The sequence below is a fragment of the Callionymus lyra genome, chromosome 15 (assembly GCF_982586985.1).
Source record: "Callionymus lyra chromosome 15, fCalLyr1.hap1.1, whole genome shotgun sequence".
NCBI lineage: Eukaryota > Metazoa > Chordata > Actinopteri > Syngnathiformes > Callionymidae > Callionymus > Callionymus lyra.
Window position 1 is genome coordinate 23813480 of NC_141832.1, and position 19210 is coordinate 23832689.

The 19210-nt window shown below is 38.7% G+C and overlaps 1 protein-coding gene across 2 annotated transcripts; it reads right to left on the reverse strand.

The window, feature by feature from the left end:
* Nucleotides 1–967: 967 nt before the first annotated feature.
* On the reverse strand, nt 968–18963 carry clec16a (C-type lectin domain containing 16A). 2 transcript variants are annotated; one of them, XM_087810143.1, is made up of 23 exons: nt 18797–18963; nt 18345–18473; nt 18024–18157; nt 17584–17732; nt 16177–16282; nt 14144–14267; nt 13775–13949; nt 13532–13582; nt 13073–13183; nt 10473–10719; nt 9350–9461; nt 9147–9247; nt 6690–6809; nt 6296–6405; nt 5623–5667; nt 5470–5520; nt 5260–5388; nt 5057–5177; nt 4628–4779; nt 4291–4495; nt 3852–4022; nt 3433–3570; nt 968–2614 (listed from the first exon to the last, which is right to left on the reverse strand). In XM_087810143.1, exons 1-23 carry the CDS (start codon nt 18868–18870, stop codon nt 2103–2105), a joined length of 3267 nt encoding a protein of 1088 aa, XP_087666269.1. In that variant the 5' UTR covers nt 18871–18963; the 3' UTR covers nt 968–2102. The 2 variants fall into 2 exon arrangements, with proteins under 2 accessions (XP_087666269.1, XP_087666268.1); XM_087810142.1 differs by having other exon boundaries at nt 10404–10719.
* Nucleotides 18964–19210: the final 247 nt, after the last annotated feature.

A 19210-nucleotide genomic window follows, 5' to 3' on the forward strand; every position in this document is an offset into this window, starting at 1 on the left:
GATCCTTAAATCTCTTCACTGGCTTCCAGTTTCTTTCAGGATCAACTTTAAAATTCTGGTTCTTACTTTCAGAGCTATTCATGGTCAGGCTCCTCCTTACATCACTGATCTGATCCAGCCTTACACCCCTGCTCGGGCTCTGAGGTCTGTGGATCAGAATCTACTGATGGTCCCACGCATACGGTTCAGGACCAGACGAGAGAAATCCTTCCAGGCTGTTGCTCCTAAGCTTTGGAACAATCTTCCTCTCTTTGCGCTTGATGGATCTACTGACTCCTTCAAGAAACATCTTAAGACACTTTAATCGTGCAGGCTTTTCCTTGATTCTCTGAGACTCCTCTGTCTCTCTCCTTTCTCTCCGTGTTGTCTTGACCTTTTAAGTATATATTTAATGGGGTATTATTTTGGATTGTTTAAGCACTTTGTGACCCTGGTCTGGAAAAGTGCTCTACAAATAAAAATGACTTACTTAATTACTTACTTACACATAAAACACATGTCAAGGACTGCCTACTTTCACCTTTATATCTTTTCCTTCCCTTGGCCACGTGTTTGTTACTTCTAGGCTGGACTACTGCAACTCTCTCCTGTCAGGATTTAAAAAAAAGTCCAGTAGAATTTAGAATACAATTTTAAATGATGGTCTAGGATGTTCTCTTCTCCCCCTAAGCCAGTTCCACTACCCAATTTCCTGAAGATCTCCAGAGGGATTACCGTAATAAAGTCAGTCTATCTATCTATTCAAGAAGTACTGCTGATGATTGCTGGTTGAATTATAATGTGTAGAAGTTCTTACTACATCACCTTCCCTCAAGAGTGTACAGATGAAAGAAAGCAACAGGGATAAATTGAACGATTTCACCTCCAGAAGTCAAGGAGTTACTGAAGTAAGGTAGTCTTACCTTTGGGAGGAGAAGGAAATGCTCTTCAATTTGTAGAGGCATAAACAAACTTCACATAGCGTCACTCTTGTTTAGTAGAATAATTTATTGCATGTTTTTATTTAATCCTCTGAATCATTTAATTAACAATAATTACATGTTTAAAAGCATTTACAGAGCAAACGCACACGCTACAATCACTGATGCAGGCCTGTCATGGTGGTTTATGAAGAGTCTGTGTGTCGGAGTTGAAATGATGAAAGAAGAAAAAAAAAAAAAGGAGTGAACATACATTCATCTCTCCTCGCACTTGATTAGATCATTGCAGTTTCAGACGAAAGGTTGGACACACAAAAGTGACTAACTCTTCAGCAGAGTTGACCAACCCCTCCAGGGGTTCAGCAGCTTATCCTGATGTTGTCAGGCAACACCAGTCAAGATGAGAACTATGTGTACATTCCGACCAAGTTTTTGTTTTGGATGATGACATCACCTTTAGGATAAACTCAATGACTGTATCAATACTCACTCAACACATCAAGACGCAACGGCATGATCCGACAGCAGTGAAGAAGGAGAAGTAAATGAATGTTAAAACCTTCCACTTGCATGATGGGACTTGAGAAAATTATTCAAACCAACCTGAACGTAATAGTGAGAAAGAAATTCTCGTGAATTCAGACGAGCCAAACTTCTATCAAACCAATTCAAAGTTCACTTGAGAGATCTCTTGAGGGCAGTTGAACAGTGACTTGGTCACTCTTTTAACATGATGACATGAACTCTGGAGAGTGAACCAGGAAAATAGGAGTGAACTGCAGATGCTCATTTAGTCTCCAGACAAGTGTGGAAATGTTTGGCAGAGAAACCACGTTCATGTCAAAAGACATGGATCACATATAAAAGAAGAGGTTTTGAATAATAAAGCTAATCATGGATGTGTGTGTGAGTAAAACAGGTTTGAGAATCTTCCAACAGCAACACGTCAAGTGTCTATTAAACATGATTAGTAAAAAACGTTGCTGGTTGCGTGTCAACACTCGCATGATAAAAACACTTGCATTCAATACATACACACAGAAAGATTTTTTGCCAGTCAGATACCATTTTTTGTGCACGAGTCTCAAAGTGCAAGCATGAGTGTCCCCCCTCCAAACATCAGCAGCAGGTCACAACATTGAGATGTAAAGTTGGTGAGCACTGCTCACTCCGAGTTCATGTTTAGTCCAACTCCGGAGAGTCGGTGTCTTCTGCCTTCTCTTCATGCTCGCTAGTTTCCAGGTTCTCAGTTTCTTGGAGATCTGCAGCAGAGTTTCTGTCGATGACCTCGTCAGGTTTCTGAGCTTCTTCTTCTTCAGGGGACTCTGTAGCCTCTTCCTTTCCTAATGTCACAGACCCCTCCTCCGGTCTCACAACTTCCTCTTCAACGTCTCCCTCTTCTTCCTCCTCTTCCTCGGCGATGGGGGCAGCAGGTTTCTGGGGCAGAGAGAGAGAGGCAGGCAAGTGGCTTGTGCAGGGGAGCAGGTGAGGAGGGTCTGCCGGGGGCAGCAGGGTCAGAGACTCCACACTCAAAGTGTCCGTGTCGTTGTCGGTCAGCAGGGAGATGGTGGGCTGCGAGGCCGGGGTGAGGCTCGGTGCAAGAGCTGTCGCGGACGAGACCAGAGTTACTTCGCTCCCCGACTCTCCTTCTCCACTGGAGACAGGAGGCGAGCTCTCCAAAAACGTCCCATCATCTGTTCAAGACAAACACAAGATCTTAAATGTGTGTTCACTGGACATTCAGAGTGACCCCCTAATGTTTCGTAAAGCTTTGCTGATAAAGAAGGGTCACAACCTTGGTTTAGTTTGACGTATTAAAGTCTATTAAAAATAGAACAATAGCATTCTCTTTCGGTTTTTATATGATACTGGACGTGGGCGTCACCATTTCCACCTCTAGGTCAAGTCATTTTTCCAAGACGAGATGAGACATTTTATATCAGCAAAAACTATTTTCCTTTACAGATAGTTAACAAAGATAGATATATTTTGACCCGATAGATATATTTCAACAGCTAATGAATGCACCAAATAAACTAAAATGGAATTTATTCAGACACATTTGCCTTTTTAGTAAAGCTAATCTAATTACAGCCATCAGATACATGAGGCCATTTTTTCTGTGCATCTCTTATGTAAACCCAGATGAGCACAGACTTCCTGAGAAGCATATCAACAGCTTTTAACTCTACACGAACTTCTACTCAAACACAATCACGAATCACAAGAGACTAGCTTCCTATGGACTGACTTACTATTCAAGATGATGATGGACAGTTTGTGGAAGAAACAAGTCAACAATGAGATGTTAAATTGTGTTGAACATGAAACATTGTGAGGTAATGTTCCATAAATATCAGAACAGTACATTCATTGTTGAGAAAGTGGGTGAGCCAAGACTGAATTCAGCTGAAAAACATAATTGCTCTTATGCTTTGACACAGATCCAAGACAAGAATAATCATCTAGTATGTGTATCAACGTGTGTGTGTGTGCGCGACTGTGTTTGTACCTGTGGGGCTCTGAGCTGATATTGTGCTGGCAGTAACAGAGTCACAACGTCCCGTGCTACCACTCCCACTGGAGGGAGTAGAAGGAGAGGAGAGGGGAGAGGGACTGTGCTGGGACACGCAGTGAGCTACAGCAAATCCTTAGGGGAGAAAAACACACGCAGTGTTCAATGTTTTCAAATCCTTGAGGTTACAACTGTCACCAGGACAATTTTTTCGACACTAACTTTATTTGTCAAACAAAGCTCATTTTTTGCTTAATGATTTTTCATACTAATCTAATCTAATCAACTGGCTTCACTGGTAGAGCAACAACAGTATCCCACAGGGTTCAATTACACCTGGATCATTCAGTTCAAAGCCTCCAGGTTGGTATTATGTCTCTTTAGTGTCAAGTGCGTAGATAAATCAAAATAATTACCTGGTACTTTATCAACTGAAGCAAACACTGATCTGTTAGCAGTGGGGTCATTGGGGGCTCGTCGGGACTGTTCATAGAACCTGAATGGCAGGCCGCTCGGAGAGGCAGTGGCTGTCTGGCTGAAACCCAAAACCTCAGTGGCGCTGGGTTGCACAGGCAGGTCCAACAGTGCTGGATTCAAAGGACAAATGAAACATGAGTCATTTAACGTATCGTTAACAGACTTGTATTGTTGCTCGATCCTCAGCCAAAATGATCAAATGTTCACATGCCAATCAAGATCACTGATGTGCTTCAAATGAGAGTGTATAGTTTAGTATCTGAAATTCTTTCACATCCCCTCTTTAAGTACATAACTATCAGCTCTAGATATGATTTATTACATGCGGAAAATTAAATCTGTAAGGGCACGACCTCTAAATATTTGATGGTCACTGACCTGCTATCCTCTGCATTTTCATACGCCGGGCCTGAATTCGACCTTTGGCAAGTCTCTGCTTTGCAATAATGCAGCGGATATGGTCAGCGAAGATGAAGTTGGCCTGCAGGATTGGCAGGGGCTTGGCGTGAAGGTTGGAGCTGGGTTTATGTATGACGATATTCAGAGCTCTGCTGTCGTCTTCAACTCCTGAAACCTGCATGTCCTGTCACAACATAGTTATTGTCATAAACGTTATACAAATATTTGAATAACATATTTATTTCGTGCAAACATTGTATTACTATAGTTTATGTTTGACAAACAAGCACACACAAAACATCCGCTGTGCTCTTACTTGCAATAGTCCTGCAAACTTAACGACTCCCCAGCCAAGTCTTTTGGTTTCAGGTTCCACAAGACTCATCTGGTAAATGTCCACAGCAAGAAACCTCTGAGCCTGACCTCCATCTTTACTCACAACCATACAGGCGATGAGGTCACTGTTGTCTGTGAGGATGAATATAGTACTTTAACATTTCGGATTACAACATATATATTTCTCACATTTCTCTAGACTTCTGAACTCATGGCACTTTTAGTTCCAAATTATTACATTTTTGAATACTTTTAATGCAAAAGTATTTTAGGGTGGAGGAAGAGTTGATTTATGACATGTTTTACTCATAAATACATTTTTATAAATTGCTCAATGTCGTTTTTGTGTCATCTGTGACGAGTACTGGGACAGATACATGAAAACATATTGAGCATGAGTGTCTCTTACTGAGGTCCAAAACATCATCAGTCTTAATCAAGTCTTCCGGTCTTGTGAGCGGCAGCTGCGTCTCTGGTTCTCCCTGAAGTTGGAGCGATAACGACCGCAACATGAAAAAGACACGGATCGCCTGGGAAGAGCCATAACATATTTACTTAACATCATTAAAAAACTAGGGCTCTGAAACCAAACGATCGGATAACTCAAGTCACCCTTCGTGTTTTCTCCACGTCCCCACATGGAAGTCTCTTGACAAAGTCTATGCCCGTCAGAGGCGTGCCCGTGGGTGGCAGCAGTATTGATGCGTCCATCATCAGATACTCCACATTCAGTGGTTTACTCTGCAATCACAGATGCAACCGGTGACACTCTAGGTACAGTCTTCGAGTGTGAGAGGGACATTATAGGATGGTCAAACTCACCGTCATGCTCCTATATTCATCTTCAAACATGTCCAGAAATATCTCCTCACCCTAAACCGAAAAATCACTTGTTATCAGATGACAAATACGACATCTAAAATACTTATCACAGTCTTGTCTTCTTCTCCCTTTAGACTTCTGAGTAACACTCACCTTGTAAAACCTCCGCAACAAGTGCAGACTTTCTTCCCTGGCACCCTGAATCAAACACAGACATACATCATTTGAATGCTGAGTCATTGATAAGAATGTATATTTGTATTATTTTAGAACAAATGAGAAAAGTCTAAATGGCTACGTTTTATCAGAAGCAGTATACTTAGGAAACATCATTTTTTGATTGTTGCTATGCATGTTGAACTTGTTTTCAAGAATATCATGCTGGTAAACACCATCATTATACATTCTCATAATTATTCATCGTATTATTCACAACAGGTTCTTATAATTAACAGTCTATTCGTCGGCAATGTAAGTGATGTGTTTTTAGTTTTGGTATGAAAACATGATTTAAAATAGTAAAACTCTCCTGAAATAAATAAAAATTAGTTTAACTTCCCATTTAGAATAAATCATTTATTCAACATTGCAAGCAGCGGAAGGGATTATAGACAAAGGAAATTGGACATTCACAGAATGACGAGGCAGAAATCATGTTTACTTTGAGAAGCAACATGCCAGTAAGTGGGAAGGAAATGCGTAACAAAGGTCAAAAGCGTCGTCATTATTAAACATTAGACTGCTGGGAAATAAAAGCCAAAGAAGATGTATAAAAAATCAAACCTGGTTCAAAGCAGTGTTGTAAGAAGTGTCAGATAAAGTTTACCTCCAAGCATGCCAAGTGAACATCTTTAATTATGCACTCGTTTCCAGATAAGACGGACTGTTTCAACAAAAGACAGGTCAGCTCCAAGGTAGCCAGTCGCACTTTACCATCTACACAACCAGGAAAAAATGTAAATGTTGTTAATGAACACATTAAATCTATCCCAAATAACAAGACTATTTATATCATGTAAATGTTTGGTTAGTAAACACTAAACCAAACATTTTGATGTTTACAAGAGAGAAAAAACAGACGATACAAAGCTGAATTAAAAAAAAAACTGAAAGTAAAAAAGGAGAAAACATTTAGTTGTGTTCAGATTAAACAGTTTGTTGAATAAGTTTAAGGGAAGAAAATGTATTATTTTCATTTTAGGAGTGACTTCTCAATGTACCTGGTTGTGCTGCCTGGCTCATCACTCGGATCAGTCTCTCCACCAGGACCAAACTATAAGAAGCCTTCTCCTGGTCTGGTACTGGCAGCTGCAGCCGCTCCAGAAGTTGTCGGTTAATACCTGAACAACGATAAATGACATTTATAAATACTGCCTTATCCAATCTTTATTGACAAAACCCCCATATAAAATTAATTAACCAAAATAAGACTTAAGGCTTTTTTTCGTATTTCCTTTTGACAATCATTTGTGTAAGTGATGTAAATGCCTTGTGTATTTTTTCTTATACATATGGATTTTATGATGATAATAATATCTTTATGTAAAATGGAAACTACAAATATTGCAGTTTTATTTTGAAGATATGTCACATTTTAAATCCACAGAAAAGACCATTATTTGTTAAAACATTTTAAAGTGTTGACACTTTAATTAAGTCCTGCTATGGCATCATTTATAACTTAAAATTATGCATCATTGAACTATAAAAAGTAATAATACATTAACTATTATGTAAGTGTGTCAATTCTTTCAAATTCTACAGTCCATTGGCATGTAACAAACATCATGAACGTCGAAAGTATCGTGCATTAATTGCACCAAATATAATGCTCAACCTTTTTAATAAAAGTCTATACATGATTGAAACTCTTTGTGAAATCATATGTAAAGACTTATAAATAATTATGAGTGTACTCTTTATAAATTACAAATTGTTCATTCATCAGAATTATGTTAATACTTAATAAACAATAAAATGCGAACACGCACACGCACACACACCCTGCTATTTTGCAAGTTCTCCCACTTAGAAATCATGGAGGGGTCTGAAATGTTCATGGTAGGTGCATGTCCACTGTGTGAGAGATAATCTAAAAAAATCCAGAAATCACAATCTATGATTTTTTAACAATTTATTCGTGTGATACAGCTGAAAATAAGTATTTGAACACCTGTCTATCAGCTAGAATTTTGACCCTCAAAGACCTGTTAGTCCGCCTTTAAAAGTCCTCCTCCACTCCACTGTATTATCCTGAATCAGATGGACCTTTGTGAGGTCGTGAGCTGAATAAAGACAAACATTCAGCATGGCTAAGAGCAAAGACCTGTCCAAAGACACCAGAGACAAAATTGTACAACTCCACAAGGCTGGAAAGGGCTACGGAGAAATTGCCAGGCAGCTTGGTGAAAAAAGTTCCACTGTTGGAGCAATCATTAGAAAATGGAAGAAGCTAAACATGACGGTCAATCTCAATCGGAGTGGAGCCCCATGCAAGATATCACCTCGTGGGGTCTCAATGATGCTAAGAAAGGTGAGGAATCAGCCCAGAACTACACGGCAGGACTTGGTCAATGACCTGAAAAGAGCTGGGACCACTGTTTCCATGGTCACTGTTGGTAATACACTAAGACGTCATGGTTTGAAATCATGCATGGCACGGAAGGTTCCCCTGCTTAAACCAGCGCATTTTAAGGCCTGTCTTAAGTTTGCCAATGACCATTTGGATGATCCAGAGGAGTCATGGGGGAAAGTTTTGTGGTCAGATGAGACCAAAATTGACCTTCTTTCCACTAAGCGTGTTTGGAGGAAGAAGAATGATGCGTACCATCCCAAGAACACCATCCCTACTGTGAAGCATGGGGGTGGTAGCATCATGCTTTGGGGGTGTTTTTCTGCTCATGGGACAGGACGACTGGACTGTATTAAGAAGAGGATGACTGCAGCCATGTATTGTGAGATTTTGGGGAACAACCTCTTTCCCTCAGTCAGATCATTGAAGATGAGTCGTGGCTGGATCTTCCAACATGACAATGACCCAAAGCACACAGCCAGGAAAACCAAGGAGTGGCTTCGTAAGAAGCATATCAAGGTTCTGGAGTGGCAAAGCCAGTCTCCAGACCTAAATCCAATAGAAAATCTTTGGAGGGAGCTGAAACTCCGTGTTTCTCAGCGACAGCCCAGAAACCTGACTAATCTAGAGAAGATCTCTGTGGAGGAGTGGGCCAAAATCCCTCCTGCAGTCTGTGCAAACCTGGTGAAGAACTACAGGAAACGTTTGACCTCTGTAATTGAAAACAAAGGCTACTCTACCAAATATTAATGTTGGTGTTCAAATACTTATTTTCAGCTGTATCACACAAATAAATTGTTAAAAAATCATAGATTTTGATTTCTGGATTTTTCTTTTTAGATTATCTCTCAAACAGTGGACATGCACCTACCATGAAAATGTCAGACCCCTCCATGATTTCTAAGTGGGGGAACTTGCAAAATAGCAGGGTGTTCAAATACTTATTTTCTTCACTGTATATAAAAATAAAATAAAAGACAAATAGTTCTGTCTATAAGAATTCCATTTTGATTTTTTAATTATAGTTTCAGGTCACGTAAGTATGTACTCTCTGGATTAAATAAAACGCTCTCACAAGTGTCGAACTAAAAAAATAATGGCTGACCTTTGCTGTGTGAGACGGCGAACAGGAGGCAGAGGACAAAAAGAGCATGGTAGTCGTCCGAGGTGCAGTCAAGGGCGCAGTAAACCATGTCTAAGAACGGTCTGTAGAACAAGACAGAAAATAAACGCAAGTAACATCTTAATCTATTAAAATCTAGACATTTAAACCGGTTCAATTCCTCTGATAGGTATGTTTGTATCTACCTGCTCTTCTGTGTTTGTGTGCGGGTAGCGGCTTCAGACTTTTCTTCATCCGTGATGTTTTGCTCCGTCAACTCAGACACTTTACACTTCTCCATCACCACCATCTCAATTTCTGAAGGCACAAAAATAAGAACCTCGTCATTCAACTTTTCAACTTTTCGAACTTGCGTGGAAAATAAATAATAATGGCTTTAAATCTATATTATTTTCCATGTTTCCTTAAATCCCAAACTTGGTATTTGTGCAAGTGACATTGCATAAATGCACCTGTAAACAGGTTCAGATTAAATCACTTTAAATGTCAGCGCAGCCATATTACAGCTGAAATAGGAAATTATAATAAGAAATATTTGAATGAGTTGACAATATCACTCTGAAGAATGGAATTACTTTAACATCAGAAGCCATCATTGTATTAAATACAAGCACGAAACACAGAGCGAGTGAGACAGATGGAGAGGTGAGGAGCACAGGATGAATGGTGTGTCACCATGGTAACGCATCGCTGATGACATTTCATTTGACTGTGAGGTCAGTGGTTGAAACAGTGGTTCGGGGAGGTAAAAAAAGGTACCAAACAGGGAGAGCAACAGTCACACTTTTTCATCTTGGTATTACTTTGAACTCTACCAAAATATAAATACATGTGGAATTTTAGTTACTAACTCAGGGGTTTCCAAACTTCACCATGCCAAACCCCCCATAAACACCATTATTAGCCTATGAACAGGGAACAATATTATTATTGCCATATTTCCAATAGTTGTTTTTTATTAAACATTAAGGGCAAACATGACCATTTTTCTGTTTGGCTGTGAAACCATACTTGATGTATGCTGCCATATATTTTGGAATTTTAGATGGTCATGACACAGTACTTTATATAGAAGCATGACTTGTATTGGTCAGGGTCTTTAAAGTTGACACATAACACAACACGCACTAAATCTCCATGCTGGCGATTTGGGGTAAAATCTGATTGATGAAAGTGCACTTGACTGATGAAAGTGAAGGAACGAAAACACAATCCTGCACCGCCGAGTCTCTCACTCACCTTCTGCCGTTTCCCCACTCGCTCTGCTTCCCTTAGAACTCCCACTTCCTCCTCCAACTATCTCTGTACCTTTTCCCTTCTCCCTCTCACGGACTCCATCGACGTTTCGACCTGCGTCGTCCCAGCTCTCGTCTCCCCCTCCGCTGCCACCTCCTCCTCCCCCTCCCCCAGCTCGCTCATCGTCCTCCTCTTCGCCTAGATTTTTGTAGTTCGGCCTCTTTTGGGTTTTCTTGCGACCGCGGTGGCGCGACAACTCCAGGGAGCGCTCAAGAGATTCTGGGGGTTTGGTGAATCTGCGCACACCTCCTGAACAAGTCTGCAAGTGAGAAAATCATCATAGTATTATACATTTGGGAATAACTACTGCAACTCATATTTCCATTAGAGGTATTTCTTGATACAGAACTGCAGCGAGAATTCTGACCCGCCCTAGTAGAAAAACTCACATTTCTCTGATCTTTAAAACTCTTCACTGGCTTCCAGTTTCTTTCAGGATCAACTTTAAAATTCTGGTTCTTACTTTATACTTATACTTAATAAATTACTTACTTACATTTATAAAGCAAAGTAAAATAGTTATTAGAGCTTAATTTAGAGTAGAATGACAAAAAACCTTGAGTACTAAATACTTTTATTAACAAGGTTCAGTATATTATATTCAAGTGAACGATAAGAGGAAATATACAAAAGATGGCAAGAAATTACAATATCAACCTTAAAGGTTTCAAAGAATTCACAAAAAATAAAGTCATTTGTGACCAACAGCAGCAACACACACACAGAGGAAACAGCTGACCACAAAGGGAAACAGATACTGGGTAACGAATAAAATAAGAACAAGAACATGATGCCGATAATTATCCAAGTTACAAGAATGACTGCTCAATCTAGTGTGTCGCCAATCCTAACAGTGTCGTTTTACTCGCGCAAAAACAGATCAGCTAAAACCAGGTCATCTTGTGTTGACAAGTTCATCACTTTCCTATACAAACCACAGAGATTGTATAACCAAACACACACAGATGCTCACATATGCACCCGGTTGCATTTCACACTTGCTGGAAAGACTGGTGTCCTTCATGAATCAAAAGCAAAAGTTGTGCTCAATGCAATTCATCAAATTGAATGAGAATCAAATTTCAAACTTGAATTGCCAGTGTTGTAAACACAACACAGTATTTGTTGTGGTGACATTATAGAGCAGCCATGTGATAATTACAAGTATCATTAATAATCCAACAATAAATTGATGCAACGCAAGTTCAGACCTGTCTTTGAGTTCATGTAACAGACTATTAATGCAATGCATTGTCCCGTTTTCTGGCCCTACTGGAAAAGCACGAGCCCAGCACAGGAAGTCAAGCCGTTAAAGGTAACAAGACCCTCCCACAGGTGAGTTACGGTAATATTGCAGACAATATTGAGACGATTGTTTATAGATATTGTAGGTGATACAGCAAAACCACGACTGATTTTTTCAACTCATTATATCATCAATTCCACAACTAACAATAAGTGCAGATGATAACATGACTTTCTCGACAGAGGTAAAGTATTAAATGTGACCGTCAAGTTGAAAAAGAGGGGAAACAATATCACATTTATTATATTTCACTTGCTTAAAACCAAATTTCAGAGACGCAAAGAATAGGTTTGATAGTCTGCAATCAATAGTAAGTAAGTAAGTAATTAGTATTTATGGAGCGCTTTTCTAGACCAGGGTCCCAAAGCGCTTAAACAATCAAAAAACACCCAATAAAATAAATACTTTATAATTATTAATTAATTACTTAATACTCAATGATGTAAACTTTCTGTTAAAATCTTGCACCTGCAAATAAATTACAGCTCATGACATAAATTACAGCTTAAAAAAAAAAAGAACGTGGACATATGGTTTCCTCACCGGGAACTATACACGCAAGAGAAAGATTTACTGTAGCTTGTGCACAAAAAATATCTTGTAAGATACAAACCACAAACTAGTATCAGTGTGTCTTAGTGTGTGTGTGTGTGTGTGTGTGTGTGTGTGTGTGTGTGTCGCTGTTTTCTGGTAAGTCACTTTGAGCTGATGCTAAGAAACCCAAAAGGGATACACTTGATAAGATTTGCACACGAAACGGAAAATGTCAAATATATCACACATGCAGATATCGACACATTTATCGATGCACCTGCAAGTACAGGCATGAAAACTGATTCCAGGAACACCGGAGATTTTTAATCAGTGATGATGGGTGTGTCCAACTTTCAAACTTGGCGATGCGTTTAAATAATTAATTGTTGATGGATCAGCTTTTACACTAAAATACTTGAAAAGGACAAGATGATTCCGTCTTTAAGAAATCATCATCAGATATTCCTTTCCAATTTTTAGGTCATTTGTGTGGTAAACCACAAATGACATGCTATACCACATCATATGAGACTTTCACTGAAATGTTCTGTCTCTTCCTGAAACAGCTGTGGCTTGTGAAGAAACAACTACAGTTCTGAGAAAAGGACACAAGCCCAGCCCACACATGGCCATGAATGTAAGTGGTGAGGTAAGAGGAGGGAAAATCTAATCATAGGAAACAATCTTTAGAAATGAGAATATAAGCAAAATCACACTAAACATGTGAAAGCAACAGCACAAAGATGTATGTGAAATGGTAGTTGAGTGTTACCATATTCTTGTGTGGAACGTCTGTCGCTGGGATGAAGACAGAGAGGTCGCCGTTGAGAATGACCTCTGCCAGGGCGTTAACAAGCGGCTGGTAGTGAATGATCAGAAAGACCTTAAGAACAGAAATAAAATGTTATCACAAACTAAATTCAGAATAATATTATATGTCTTGGGATATATAACATGATGTATAAGATCAGAGTTTTGACAACTTTCTACACTTAAGATGAGAAGGAAAGTAAAGTACCGTAATGCTGCTAAACTAAACTCCCTTGTCTATTGTCCATTCTCACATTGTAGTGCCTTTCAGTGTCATGTTGACTTGAATACTACATAAACATCTTTTTTTGCAAATTCCAGTTTATCTTTTATAAAGTTAATTAACTTTCCTCAGTCTTCATTTGGCTAAACATATTAACATGAGCTCATATGATATTAGTTTGAACTTAGTTGGTCTTACTTGTGAGAGCAGGTAGAGGGACACCTGAGGATTGATCTTCCGTTCTTCAGACTGTGCAAAAAAAATACAGAACACAATTCAGATTAATACTATGAAATATCGAGCGAACTTTGGGTTCTACATTGGTGTCATAATGGACTCCACCTCAAGGTTTTAAGATATCAGTCGAGTAAAATTGTAAATTGTAAAAGTATTATCCATGTTCTTTTCAACAAGAAATGGATCACAAAGTTGAAATCAAACCTTTTCTGGTATGACCAAGGAGTAGACATAGAGCGGTAAGAACAGACGGTTGAGAAGGTGATCCGTCAAAACCTCATTTAGAAATTCACAGTTGATGATGAGGATGTCGTTCAGGTAGTGGAGGTGGTCCAAGTGCTCAGCTACCAGGTCACTCAACTTTCCACGGTTCTTATGCCTGTGAAACACATAAGGGGAGAAAATAAACAAGGTTGTTTAGATTAAACATTTTGACTAATAAGACAAAACATGCAACATCCACTGTCATTTATCATGATTTATACAACGCAAACGGCGTGCATTTATTGAGGCTCACACTGACCTCTAGTGGTTATATTAGGAAGAAAGGTTTTGAGGAAGGGCTATACTTACTCTTCATCAGTCTGCACACACTTGTCCAGTTCGATGACATGACTCCCAATGAACCACACCAGGTTACTAAAATACGGCACAGCAGTTTTGTCTCGAATATAATGCAGCATGTGCTGGTTGTCCACTGGAAAGAGAAAAGGAAAGATTACGACTGTTCAGGCAAATACAAACAAATTTATAAAAAATATTACAAAATTGTAGGAGAGAAGTTACATTACTTAAAAAGCAAAATGTTCTAATTAGATTGTTAGAGTTGTTATTAAACAAAGAACAGAAAATTAGGATAAAGACACAGTTAAATGTATTGGTTCCTTGAAATGAAAATAAATTTGCTGCACAGTGTTTCTTAACTACTCCAACTGTGATAACATCAGTCGTGGGTAAAAAAAACAACCCACTTTATTAAAACACAAAAGAATCAGTAAATAATGATGAAAAGCAATGCCAATATCAAAAAAACATCCCAAAAAGCAAGTGCTAAAACTAGTGCCATTCCAGCGAACACCAGTGCATGTTATCAGATAAGAGGTCATAATTCACCAACACGTCATTATAAAGTACAAATTAAATCAATAAATATGGCATGCAGGATTATGGGATATACAGATGTGAATGAAAACTAGCAGGATAGTTACATCTGTGTGGAAGATATTCCACAGTAAGAAAAGAGGGTTGGGTATCAACACTATTGATCCAGTCAAATGAACACCAATTAATGCATCTTGAAGATTCCCAAAATTTGAAATGTCAAAACGCAAGATATTTTTCGTATATTTTCATCATATGAAAGATACCCATCCCCGAGAGCAAAGACTGAATGAATGGAACCAACTTACATGAAACTGGAGTTAGGCAGATGGGGCGCGCAGAGGAAGGGAGGGAGGTAGAGGAAAAGGGAGGTAAGAAGAGGAAGAGTAGAAGGAGTGGTTGTTGAGGAGGAGGAGGAGAAGAAGGGAGAGGGGGAAACAAACACAAGGGTTAATGTGAATCTAGGGATGACTGAATAGGTCGGGCTGGAAGGGAAATTGTAGCTCCTTTATAATACTACAGACATTGCTTACAACAGACCACCTGGTAAAGATTCTGCACTTTAGATGATTTACTACACTTATATTAATATACAAGAAATGTTCTTAGTGACGAATGCTTTTAGATGGGTGCACTCTCTTTATGTGTCATGTGTAGCAATGTTACCGAATCAATCAAACATTGACATACTGTATGAATATAGTGTGAGACGAAACATCCTCATTCATGTCACAATTCTAATGAGACAGTTTTATGATCAATGCAACACATTTATGCCTTTGTTGTTCTTATCCGTGCTTAAGGGCAACATGTTTCAAACATTGAAGTCTTCCTCGCCAAGATGCAGTAGGTCCCTCATCATGACCACACTCCATTTTTAAGTTATTACTTCATAAAGTTTTCCCTCGTCTTAAGTCTCGCACAATAAGAGGTTACAAGAGAGAAGTCCATTATGATGTAATCATGGTCTTCACTCCTCCTGCAGCAAATTTCTGCTTCTTTCTGTATACACATCCCTTGAAGATAAAAACTTCCTGTATTGATCATATGCGGTGAAAAACCTTGATGCTTGACCAATCACAGCAGAGTGGGTGTGGTTACGGTAAGCTTTCATCTACAGAAAAACCTGAGTTTTTTCAGTCAGCCAGGCTTAAGCGAATTTGGTAACGTAAATATCTTTATTTAATTTATTTTTTTAATGCAAACAGACACAGACTGATTAGTACAAGATCTATTTAAGATATACTTAAATCAACACATTAGTTGGCCTGTAAACAATTTTACATGCCGAGCTCAGATTTATTTTTCCAAAGAATTTGACTTGAACACACCATGAGCCCTCATGTTGACATGATTTTCTTTTCACTGTGGTTCACCAACATCATCCGTAGCTAAAAACGTGATATCATCTCATACTTTAACCTTTCTCAAACAGCTTCCCTTCATTTGATGTGTACGCATCACAGGTAACAGCAGAAGAAAGGAAGGAAACCCGAGTCACTCACCTTTGTAAACGTTCAGTGTGATGGTGCGGACTGCGATGCGAACCATGCTCTCTGGGTGGTTGAAAAACTTAATGGCCTCGGTGTACAGGGCAAAGTCATTAGTGTGCTGTGTGTGGGAGACAGAATGGGGAGCCTGTGAGCCAAGTGAGCATTGCACTACTGTGCTCTGGCCACTGGTGGCCACAAAGAGAGAGAGACAGACAATAGACAGGGAACTTACAAGGATCTGGAATTGTGAGAAATGACATTGCACGACACATTTAAGTGAACTCACAACACATACTGAGACTTGTGGTGGATTGTTTATCCTGTATACAACATTTGATTAGGCAGGAAAATTTAAGCAGCTTAAAAATAAAATTGGAGAAAAGAACACTTTACAGTGAATAGGAAATTAAAAACAGGAGGGAAGTTTATACGATCTCTCTCTCTCATGTCCCATTTGGGCTCCTCATTAAGTGCAACTCCGGGCCATTGACAGCTCAGTTCAGAGTTGACAGGTAATGAAGAGTCTGACGCCAAAATTCCATAGACTCTAAAGTTTTTAAATACTGTGACTAGAATGACTAACAGAGGTTAATTTAATATAGTTTAGTTCGAAGTATGTTATATAGGAACATTCAATGCCTTAACAAAGTCTATGTGATTTTGGCTTAGGGAGTGACGCTTCCATCAACAGTGCACTAATACATTTACCCAGCACACAGAGGCCAATGAAAATAATCAAGCATATCCAAGTTAATGCAACATTCTAAGTCATATTCATTTTTTGATACCATTTTTACTAATGTTTTGAGAGTAAGTGTAAAAATGTAGCAAACACACGGACAACAACGTTTGTATCTGAGGAGCTCTTTAATCTAACATACAGGTACAGCTCAAAAAATGAGAATATCATGAAAAAGATCAATATTGATCGTCTCTCATTTCAGAATGGGAAACCCATATATTATATAGATTCCTTAGAAATAGAGTGAAACTTTTCAAACATTTATTCCTTGAAATTTTGATGATTGTGGCTGATAGATAATGATAACCCAAAATTCTGTCTCAGAAAATTAGAATATTACATGCACCACACCGCATTGATGCAGTAATTGATGCAAAAGGAGGCCCAAGTATTGAGTGCATGGAAATGAAAAAACTTTTCAGAAGCCTGACATTTCTGTTTAAAATATAATTTTTTTCATTGGTCTTATGTAATATTCTAATTTTCTGAGACACTGCATTTTGGGTTTTCATTATCTTGATCAACATTTTAAGAAATAAATGTTTGAAATGTTTCACTCCATGTGTAATGAATCTATATAATATATGGATTTCACGTTCTGAAATGAGAGACAAAAAATAAAACAAATATATTCTAATTTTTTGAGATGTACATGTACACTACTGAGCAGGCCTTACCTCATTGTAGAAGAAGTGCACTGTGTGATTGTTGAGCTTCAGCGACAAGGTCTTGAGGAAAGAGATGTAGTACGCCATAATCTCCTCATCCGAAAAGTCAAACTTGTGGACGATTATGGAATTCACGTGGTTGTTGGACAGCAGATAGTCTGAGCATGAGAGATATATTTTTATTAGATCCTTTTATAAAAAATATTCTTGGAAATAGCAAAGAGTGCACACAATTATTTAACCTAAACAGTTGTTTCAATCTTCTTAAAGATCATATGTAAAACAGCAGCATGTAAGAAACAACAGCCTCATATTTAAATAATTAATTAATGAAAAAATGTACTGTAAAGTTATTTTTTGGTCAGCTTTTAGAGTAAAATAAAATTCTTAAGCAGCAGATAGCCAACAATGTGGGAGGTGAGGTGAAAGAAGGAGAACATAATACTTACATAGAGATGTCTCATGGCTGATGTTTTCAAAGAGAATATTAAGCGTCTGGAGGAGCTGAACACAAACGTAACGACCAGACTTCTGTCGCAGGATGTTGAGGAAGAAAGCAAACATATTCTTCTCCAGAAAGAAACTGAAAACAAAAATATTAATTAAAAAAAGACCAAATTGATCAATACACAATATTCTGTAATTAAAAATATACAAATGTGTTGAATTAATGCATTAAAATGATTGTTTTTGTATTTTTTGAGACATTAACTCATAAAAGTATTGGCATGTCTGTGGGTTAGAGAGGCATGAAATATAGTAATACTTACTCAAACACAGAGCTGTCATTTTGGTCACCCCATATTAAGATTTCAGTGATGGAGCGAATAGTTTCAACCAGTAGGTTTCTGTTGTGTTCTGTCACTGTGGTGTTTTTGGTCAACACGTGATACATGTACCTGGGTAAGAAAGGGAGGAACACACGTAAGGAACATGTTTACAGGTTCAAGTGCAATGACGTGATCAAAGAGAGTCACAGCACCCTATTTCTGAAGACGACGACAACTACATTCTACAGAATCCTATTACTTCTAAAGGTGTATATTGGACAACCTTTCGTTTTCGTTCAAGTCACTAAGAAATTCAGATTCGAGATGATATCGGAAAAATAAAGAATAACACCATTACAGTATTAGCGAGAAACACATACGTTTATAATAAGAGTGTTGCTGACAACCCTGAGCACTCGCTACTATTAGCATGATAAATGCTAGCGACTTACTTCAAATGATCCAGGGAATGGATATTTTTCGCTTTACCCTGGCCTCCGACCCAACTACGCGACCTGCCGAACATTGTTGCGGTTTAGTTGCTGCTTGTGTTTTTTGACAGGTGCGTTATTTGGCTCGGGTTAGTTTCCCTGACTGTCCATGGCGTCCGCTTCTTAGTGCAGGTAGCTACTAGCAAACAGTAGACAGTGGGTGGAGTTAGGAGCAACAGCAGTTCGTTGCGTAATAGCGGGGCTTTACAACGACGACGGGAATTGTAGTTTTTAAGAGCGTAGCATAATTTAAAAATACGAGGTGAAAAACTACATTTTTTATTTCCCTTAGTAACAGTGACGCTCTTTGCGTGCGACATGTTCTGCAGGCAATCGAATATCACTGATTGGCAGCCAAGGAACCAATCATGTCTG

Excerpts from the sequence above, each read along its gene's own strand:
- clec16a (XM_087810142.1), bottom strand. The coding sequence starts at position 18,870 with ATGTTCGGCAGGTCGCGTAGTTGGGTCGGAGGCCAGGGTAAAGCGAAA. Across the intron at positions 6,406-6,689 it reads GAGCCAGGCAGCACAACCAG|ATGGTAAAGTGCGACTGGCT; the intron begins GTACATTGAGAA and ends CTGGTTGTGTAG. Across the intron at positions 5,389-5,469 it reads ATGAATATAGGAGCATGACG|AGTAAACCACTGAATGTGGA; the intron begins GTGAGTTTGACC and ends CTGTGATTGCAG.